This window comes from Myotis davidii, unplaced genomic scaffold (genome assembly GCF_000327345.1).
Source record: "Myotis davidii unplaced genomic scaffold, ASM32734v1 scaffold207, whole genome shotgun sequence".
NCBI lineage: Eukaryota > Metazoa > Chordata > Mammalia > Chiroptera > Vespertilionidae > Myotis > Myotis davidii.
In genome coordinates, this window is record NW_006298349.1 from 1,738,511 (window position 1) to 1,747,140 (window position 8,630).

The 8,630-nt window shown below is 61.0% G+C and overlaps 2 protein-coding genes across 2 annotated transcripts in view; one reads left to right on the top strand and one right to left on the bottom strand.

Annotated features, from left to right (window-relative positions):
* LLGL1 (lethal giant larvae homolog 1 (Drosophila)) overlaps window positions 1-6,282 on the top strand; it is a 13,882-nt gene extending 7,600 nt beyond the window's left edge. The window contains exons 15-24 of the mRNA XM_015570623.1: window positions 10-112; window positions 762-909; window positions 1,126-1,279; window positions 2,839-3,134; window positions 3,630-3,894; window positions 4,102-4,216; window positions 4,415-4,527; window positions 4,698-4,818; window positions 4,963-5,042; window positions 5,719-6,282. Of these exons, the coding sequence (XP_015426109.1) occupies window positions 10-112; window positions 762-909; window positions 1,126-1,279; window positions 2,839-3,134; window positions 3,630-3,894; window positions 4,102-4,216; window positions 4,415-4,527; window positions 4,698-4,818; window positions 4,963-5,041 (1,394 nt within the window). The 3' untranslated portion in view covers window position 5,042; window positions 5,719-6,282. The remainder of the gene's footprint in view (window positions 1-9; window positions 113-761; window positions 910-1,125; window positions 1,280-2,838; window positions 3,135-3,629; window positions 3,895-4,101; window positions 4,217-4,414; window positions 4,528-4,697; window positions 4,819-4,962; window positions 5,043-5,718) is intronic.
* Window positions 6,243-8,630, bottom strand: part of FLII (flightless I actin binding protein) — a 15,019-nt gene continuing 12,631 nt past the window's right edge. The window contains exons 23-31 of the mRNA XM_015570624.1: window positions 8,296-8,435; window positions 7,985-8,219; window positions 7,677-7,831; window positions 7,531-7,591; window positions 7,301-7,429; window positions 7,117-7,223; window positions 6,922-7,027; window positions 6,755-6,820; window positions 6,243-6,672 (exon numbers count right to left, since the gene is read on the bottom strand). Coding sequence (XP_015426110.1) covers window positions 6,538-6,672; window positions 6,755-6,820; window positions 6,922-7,027; window positions 7,117-7,223; window positions 7,301-7,429; window positions 7,531-7,591; window positions 7,677-7,831; window positions 7,985-8,219; window positions 8,296-8,435 — 1,134 coding nt within the window. The 3' untranslated portion in view covers window positions 6,243-6,537. The remainder of the gene's footprint in view (window positions 6,673-6,754; window positions 6,821-6,921; window positions 7,028-7,116; window positions 7,224-7,300; window positions 7,430-7,530; window positions 7,592-7,676; window positions 7,832-7,984; window positions 8,220-8,295; window positions 8,436-8,630) is intronic.

Sequence of the window (8,630 nt, forward strand, 5' to 3'; positions counted from 1 at the left end):
GCCGCCGGCCCACCGCTGTCACGCTGCACACGGAGTGGAGCCTCGTGGCCTTTGGCACCAGTCATGGCTTCGGTCTCTTCGACTACCAGCGCAAGAGCCCTGTGCTGGCCAGGTGTGGGGTGTGGGCCTACAGCCTGGGAGGGGTCTGCATGTCCACCTGGCCCCAGCTCCAGGGGACCTCTGGTGTCTCCCACTCCCAGCTAGGCCTCAGTTTCCTATAAGGTAGTGGTTCTCAACCTTCCTGATGCCGTGACCCTTTAACACAGTTTCTCATGTTGAGGTGACCCCCAATCATAAAATTATTTTCGTTGCTACTTCATCACTGTAATTCTGCTACTGTTATGAATCATCATGTAAATATCTGATATGCAGGATGTCTTTTCATTGTTACAAATTGAACATAACTAAAGCATAGTGATTAATCACAAAAACAATATGTAATTATATATGTTTTCTGATGGTCTTAGGCGACCCCTGTGAAAGGGTCGTTCGACCCCCAAAGGGGTCGCGACCCACAGGTTGAGAACCGCTGCTGTAAGGCTTGTGGTGAAGGTGGCTCTAGCGCTTTTGGCAGCTTTGACCTTATGTGAAGTGCTGCTGGTAGAGTGCTGAGCTCACCAGATGCTGGGTCGGCAGGGCAGCAGGGTGGGGTTTGGGCTTCCTGACCAGGGACCATTAATGCCTGGCCCCGGGCCAACAGGAGCACGGAGGCTGCTCCAGGAGGCTGCTCTGTAGCCCAACGGGCGCCTGTCTGCCCCCAGGTGCACGCTTCACCCCAACGACTCCCTGGCGATGGAGGGGCCGCTCTCCCGGGTGAAGTCGCTCAAGAAGTCTCTGCGCCAGTCTTTCCGGCGCATCCGTAAAAGCCGAGTCTCGGGCAAGAAACGGGTTGTTAATACCAACAGCAAGGTGAGCTGGGGCCAGGCTGCCAGGAAGCACCCCCGAGGCTGCAGTGTAGACCTGGAGCCAGGCCTGGCCCTGGCCGGGGCCCTGTGTCTGCTCCCCTATTGCCCACCCTCAGTATCCCTCAGCCCTGGGTGATGAGGGTTGCGGGGGAGGGTGATGGGAGGTGGGTGCTGGGCTCTGAGGGAGAGGACAGTGTCCTGGAGCCCCACGCTCCCCCAGCTGCAGGAGGCCAACGCACAGCTGGCAGAGCAGGCCTGCCCCCACGACGTGGAGATGACCCCCGTGCAGCGCCGCATCGAGCCCCGCTCAGCCGATGACTCCCTCTCAGGCGTGGTGCGCTGCCTCTACTTTGCCGACACGTTTCTCCGAGATGGTGAGGCCAGGAGAGGGACAGGGTTTGGAGAAACACAGCAGGCCTCTGTTGGCCATCCAGGAAATGGGAAGCGGGGCAGGGGTGGGACAGCCTCTCCCAGGGGGTGTGAGAGCATTACTGGTGCCTCAAGGCTGCACCGGCAGCAAGGTGCCAGGCCATCCACACAGTTCTCCTGGAATTTCTGCTGGCACGGGATTAGTGAGGGAGCTACAGGACCTCAGACCTGAGAGCTCAGGATTTGGGGATAGAGTGTGAGGTGGGTGAGTGTGGGGAGACTGCCGCACAGCCTGTCAGTAGTGAGGGGAGGGATATGCAAGGAGCTGTGCTGTCTGCCTTGCTAAGGAGCTGGCTTTGACCCCAAGTGGTTGGAGCCCTGAGTACGCCCTGCAGAGAAATGGGGTCATCAGGTTTATTGAGTAATTCATCAGTTGATTTCTCACATAATTGGGACTTGAACCCCTACACAAAACCAGAGTAGTCACCCCGTGTCCCACCTGGCGCTGCTGCCACTGCACTATGTCGCTGACCTTTTTGCTGAGTGTTTTAACTGAAACCCAGCGCGAGTACTTGAGTTCGTGTCTAACAGATGTGACCTACAGCTGTGCCCGCATCGCACCCCGTAGAGCTGACACTGATCCCGGAGTCTCTCTCTCCATTCATCTTAGAAGTGCCTTGTATGGTTGGTGCTGGGTCAGCCCCAGCCCGCACGGGCATTTAGTGGTGTGTCTTTTAGTCTCTGGGTGAGCAAGGCCCCTTCTGGTGTTGCTTATTTGCTGAGGGTCCTTTTTCCGTGGATTTTCCCCACTGTTTGGATGTGGCAGCCCCGTGGGTCTCTACCAGTCACTGTAAAAAGGCCCTTGGGGCTCAGTTCCTGGCTGGCTGAGGGTTGGGGTGTCAGCTGTGTGAGTGGCTCACTACCTTGTTCCTGGGGCTTGGCTCCCCTGATGCTTGTTGCTGAGGTCACTGTACCTCCAGGGCGCGAAGCCAGGACTGCTCGGGCCCACCTTGGCTCCTGGGTTTTTAGCTCAGATTCTCCACTAAAGGGTCTTCCCCAGAGGTTCAGCTCACACAGGGTGAGGGGCGAGATGGTCCCCTGGCGTTTCAGCCCAGGCCTGGGACTTCGTGTCTGACTGCTGCATGGACACACTGAAGGGGTGGGGGTGAATCGGTGCGGTTGGGACCCTGATGCACCTTTGGGGCGAGGACCCTATTCTGAGTTTTGCCAGGGCTGGTGAGGGGATGTGGGGCTGGGAGAGAGCTGGGGCTTTGTGAGGGGGCGGCACTGCTGAGGGGGCGGAGGGTGCAGTGCATGGGTTTGGGTGGTCAGGGTCCAATTTGTGTGCCACTGACATCTCCGTGGAGATGCCTTAGAGAGTTGTGTCCCAGGCTTGGATTGCGGTCAGCAGTTTAAAGAGGGTGCCCAAGGCCACAAGGCTGGCTGAGGTCACCCCGAAGAAGTGGTGCAGGAGAGACCCAGCCCTGGTCCCAGTGTCAGGAGAGGAGGGGAGGGATCTGTTGTGTATGGGCTGATCCCTGCCTCACAGCCTGTTGCCCCACAGCGGCCCACCACGGACCCACCATGTGGGCAGGCACCAACTCAGGCTCTGTGTTTGCCTACGCACTGGAGGTGCCAGTGGCAGTGGCAGGCAGCGAGAAGCGGCCCGAGCGAGCAGTGGAGGCTGTGCTGGGCAAGGAGGTGCAGCTAATGCATCGTGCGCCTGTGGTGGCCATTGCCGTGTTGGATGGGCGTGGCCGCCCGCTGCCTGAGCCCTTCGAGGCTGCTCAGGACCTGGCCCAGGCCCCGGACATGCAGGGTGGCCATGCAGTGCTCATCGCGTCTGAGGAGCAGTTCAAGGTGAGCTGCTGCAGATACCTCCAGGCTACTGCCTCCTAGATACCACTGGACCCCTAGAACTCCTGCCTTGCCTATTGCCTACCTGCTGAGCCCCCGCAGGACCCCACGCAGCTAGCAGAGGTGCTCCTGCAGAGCCCTGAGGACTTCCTCAGCTTGTATGCCTGCAGGACCCTCCTACCTCACTGGGTCCCCCACTAGAACCCCTTGACCACTCCTCTGGGCTCTGGCAGGAGGTCATGGTTTGGGGACATACCAACCATCTAACCCTTACAACCCAGCATAACTGGTTTTGCCAGGCTCTGTGGGAGGGGCCCTGGGAGGCTCTAGGAGCAGTGTGGAGCAGGTCAGGTCTGAGGGCAGCTCCAGGGGGGTGGGTGTTCAGGCAGGGGTGCTAGTGGGTAGGGGCATGGGCCTGTGTGGCAGGCTGGGCTCTGCATAGGGCTCGGGGCGTGGACTGGACCAGGCTGTGCTCACTGGCCATCTGCCTGCTGCCAGGTGTTCACACTACCCAAGGTGAGCGCCAAGACCAAGTTCAAGCTGACAGCCCATGAGGGCTGTCGTGTGCGCAAGGTGGCACTGGCCACATTCGCCAGCGTGGCCTGCGAGGACTATGCCGAGACCTGCCTGGCCTGCCTCACCAACCTGGGTGACGTGCATGTCTTCTCGGTGCCGGGCCTGAGGCCCCAGGTGCATTACTCCTGCATCCGGAAGGAGGACATCAGCGGCATCGCCTCCTGTGTCTTCACGCGCCACGGCCAGGGTGAGGCGAAGGCTCTCTGGGCAAGGGGCCCAAGCGGGTCCCGGAGTGTTCCCGAGAGCGTCAGCAGAAGGGGTATCCAGTGTGGGCACAGCGCCGGCCAGGATGTGGGAGGGCTAGTCAGTACGTGAGGGCAGGGACCAGCTGCGGGGCTGAGGGTGGGACCATCTCCTGACTTCGCTCTTGGCTCCGTCTCTCCCACCCACCCAGGTTTTTACCTGATTTCCCCATCGGAGTTTGAACGCTTCTCCCTAAGTGCCCGCAACATCACAGAGCCGCTCTGTTCTCTGGACATCAGCTGGTCCCATGGTGCTGCCCATGCCAGGTACATGGAGGGGGTAGCCCCTGGCCCAGGAGGCCTTTGATCCAGGCTGCTGTCGTCCCCACCCCCAGATGCTGCATGGAGCAAGGGTGGCCCTCCCTGGTGTCTCTAGTCCCAGGTCTCAGGAATGGGACGACAGGGGTTTGGTCCTTTGAGCCTTGAGGTGCTCCCTGTGACCCCATCATGGCCCTGTCTCTGCAGCTACAGACTCCAAGAATCGCCCAAGCTGAGCCAGGCTAACGGGACCCCCGGCATCCTCCTGGCCCCACAGAGCCGTGATGGAAGCCCTAATCCTGTCCACAGCAAAAGAGCTGGTGAGGGGCTGGGCCCCAGCCAGGCAGACAGGGAGGCTTCTGCGGGAGGCACAGCTGGAATCCTGGGGAGGGTGCACCAGGCTAGAGCGGGGCAGGGGGTTTAATACGTCCTACTACGGCTGCAGAGGGTCCCAGGGTCCTAACAGAGGCCCGACGTTTCCTCCCTGCAGACACCCCAGAGCGGCCTGAGGCCATGCTCTCGCCCATGTCCATTGACTCGGCCATCAGTGCTGACACCACTCTGGACACAACGGGGGACATCACGGTGGAGGATGTGAAGGATTTCCTGGGGTGAGGTGGGCGGGCAGGATCCACAGGAGGGCTGCCTTGGCTCCCAGCCTACCTCCCCGCCTCAGTCAACCTAGTGTCCCAGCCAGGCATGCAGGAGCGAGGAGGGGGCCTCACCCCAAGTCCTGATCACCACCCTTTCCCCAGCTCTTCGGAGGAGGCTGCGAAGAATCTGAGGAATCTGGTGGAAGACGAGGCTCGAGCCTGTGCCATCCTGATTAAATGAGGTGCTGCAAGTGTGGGCCTCTGGCTGTCCTGGGTTCTTGGCCTCAACCCCAGGGGGCCCCGCCTGGCTTCCCATCTGAGAGCCCAGCAGGCCCGTGATGCCAGCGCCCCGAAGCCTGCTGCTCTCCAGGCTGTCCCCAGGGCTTCGGGGCGCACAGATGCGATCTTCACTGTTTCGTATTAAAGAAACAGCCAGCCTGTCAGCCCCTGGGTGTCCTAGGTTGTGTTTGGAACGAGAGGTGGTGGCAGCTTTGGGCTCAGGAGGTTTGGCCAGCCCCTTTCAGCAGCTGAGATCACCCAGGCACAAGGCGGGGCCCCGGGGGGTGAGCCTGAACAGGGCCTGGCCTGAGGCTGGCCACCCCCAGCCTCAGTGTGGCCCTGTCCACATTTGGGGCCCATAAGTCTTCCCATCCTATTTGCTACCTAGAGGGCCCCCCCACACACACACACACTCAGGTACAAACCCCAGCTCTGTTTCTTGCTGGGGACACCCCTGGCCACAGTGGGCTGAAGTACACAACGCTGAGGCCTGGCCAGCCTCTCCAAGCAGTTCCTGCTGGGTCCTTGCCCCGGGGGTGGGACCTGCCTGGAGGAGCCTGAGAGGTGGCAGCCAAGGAGCCAGGCTGTCTGCCCCTTTGGCCTCCGTGGACCTCTGCTGACCCTTCTCTTCCTCTCCAGGAAGGCCAGGACTACCTGCCACCACTGCCTTGCTTGGAGCTGGGATCCAGGACCTCTGTCCCCTCCCAGCCCTTCGCAGACAATGCCTGCTCACCTGTGGGCCCCAGCGGCATCTGCCCACTTTGGCCCCGGGGTGTGGGCCTGGAACTCGGGTGGACTCCGATTGGCCTCTCCTACAGGCAGTACGTGGAAGCCAGGTGCCACAAGGAAGGACACACACCGTCCTTTCCCCCTCCTTTTGCAAAGAATATTTTTCTAATGCCTGGACTGGACAGTGCTGGGCTGGACACTCATTTCTAAAACTATTTTGGTACTTGTTCCTGGGCTAGCATGTCCCCTCTTTCCACCCTGTACGTTTGTGTGAGAGAGAGAGAGAGAGAGACACTGGGCGCTCCCTTGGCACCCAGGCCGGGGGCCCAGTCAGGTATATGTATGTGAGGGTCAGAGTGGTTTCCCTGTAGATTGTACCTTGGGGGTTTTCTGTAATTTTAACATTAGCACTGTTTTAATATGAAAAATGCCGATTTTTAATATTGAAAATAAAAGCATTTAATATCTCTTAAAGGGCAACCATGTCTCCTTTATCCCTACAGGGAAGGGGGTGTCACATGTGAGCTCACACCGAGGGGTCTCATTTCCCATCAGGGCTGCCCCCTTGGTGCCACTTGGGCTGTGCTGCGGGGGGCTGTGGCACTGGGCATGACATAGCAGGGCTGCCCCCTGACACAGACCCTGGCTAGGTGGTGGATGAAGAGGCCCTTGCTCTCCTCACCCTGGGCTTGGGGCTTCCACAGGGGCACTGCAGGGGTGGCAGCTGCTCTAGGCCAGGGCCTTCCGGAAGGTGCTCCAGGCATGGAAGCAGCGGGTAAAGGCGTGCTGCTCGTTGCCCTTGCGGACCAGGCGCAGGCGGCGGGGATGCTCGTGCTCTTTGGCGCGCATGTGCTGGATGTACACCTGGGGAGCGGACATGCGTGAGTCTTGGGCAGGCCTTCCAGACCATTCCAGCCAGCCGCAGCCCTCCCTCCACCCAGCTCACCTGGCAGGCCTTCAGACTCAGCTTGATCTCCACCTGGCTTGTCTGGGTCCCCACCCACATATAGACCTGTGGGCATGACGGGAGGTGGTCAGGGGGCACCTGGGCTCAGGATTCCCACTGACAAGTGGGTGGGCTCCTTGAATGGGCAGGGTCAACAGGGGCCTCACCTCTTGGCCATTGTCTAACAACATGATGTCATCATCTGCCAGGTCATCTTGGCAAAAGTCAGAACATTTCTCAGTCACTGCGAAGTAACCCTTCTCATTGGAGCACCTGCGGGTCAAGGGTCAGGCAGAGCGTCAGGGTCATGAGCAGCAGTCCCAGGCCGCAGGAGGCAGCGGGGGAGGGCGGGCCGGCCTCACCGGAAGAGCCGGGTGTGCTTCATGTACTCGGCATCGTCGTCATACGGCTTCTGTGTGCCCAGGCCCACCCAGAAGAAGTTCTCGGGCTCCTCGCCTTCGCTGATGACCTGTGGTGAGAGGCCGGCTCAGCATGGGGTCCCTGTCCGCCCTCACTGGCCTGTCTGGCCACTGACTGCCCGGTTACCTGCTTGCTGTAGGAGGCCTCAAACATGGTGTTCAGTATGTCCTCCGCCAACTTGGCCTCATCCGGGTCGGACGCCCGGCCCACCCACGCGTACACGATGCCCTGGTTGTCCTCACTCTCAAAGGGAACCTGGGGAGTGTGCAGAGGGTTCAGGTCAGGCCCACCCTGCAGCCCCCACACCCTGCAGCCCCCACCCGGACCCACAGTCCTGGTCGCTCCCACAGCCGCACCTTGAGAATGAAGCAGAACTCGGAGTTGAGGAGGCTGGAGTCGGTGTTTATCTGGATGCACCTGGGCACGGGGGGAGGGAGGTCAGCAAGGAGTCGGTGGCTCACTGAGCCCACCTGCCCATCTGTGCCCCTCCCCACCCAGGCACCGGGTACAGAGGGCGCTGCCGTTGGTTCGAATCTGGTAGAGGCTGGGCTGCAGGGCACCCTGAGCTGCCTTCCTCCGGCCCCGGTGGATGATGAACTTCCTCTTGAAATGGGACAGGAACTTGGGGTTCTCCTGCTGCTGCGTCATGCGCACCACCTGGGTGTATGCAAGTGTCAGGGCAGCTCCGTGGGACCCCCCTACCCTTCATGGGCCAAGCCTTCTCTGGGTCTGAGTCCCACTCCCACAGACCCCCCACCCCCCCAAGCTCTGGGGGTATGGCATTGCGCCGTAGGGGCACGGCAGGCGCACCTCTAGCTTGCCAGGGAAAAGGCTTTCGAACTTCTTCTGCAGGCTGAAGGTGAAGGTGAGCCAGCCCATGTTGGAGGCTTCGCGGCCCTGCCAGAAGTACACGATGCACTGGAAGTCCTCCTCCGGCTGCTTGTCCGCCTCCGCCACTGCCTCCTCGCCTTCTTTGCCCTCGGGCCCCGCCTTCTCCTCTTTCTCTTCCTTCTCCTCCTCCTCGTACTCCACAGGGACCCAGTACCTGCAGGGTCAGAGGGCAGTGAGCAGGGGCCCAGGGCAGGGAGGGGCTGGGCCAGGGAGGCTCTCGGGGGCGGCACCTGCAGAGGAAGACGTAGCAATCCTGCGTGTAGAAGTGGCCGAACTCCTCCTCAGGCAGCCGAGCGAACTTCTTACCCTCCAGCACGAAGCCCTCCATGCCGTCCAGGTCCTCGTTCCACTCCTCCATCAGCTGCTCAGCCTGCATGTGACACCCCCACCCCTGCTGGTGGGCCTCTGGAGCTGGCCCTCCTCACCGGGCAGGGACCTGCACAGAGCCTCCCAACAGGACCCAGGGCAGGCTGCGTCCCATTCAGCTTGGGCCAAGTCCACCCCGCCCCATCGCCCAGGCCCTGCCCCCGTCCTATTACCCTAGGCCCCGCCCCATCACCCACCC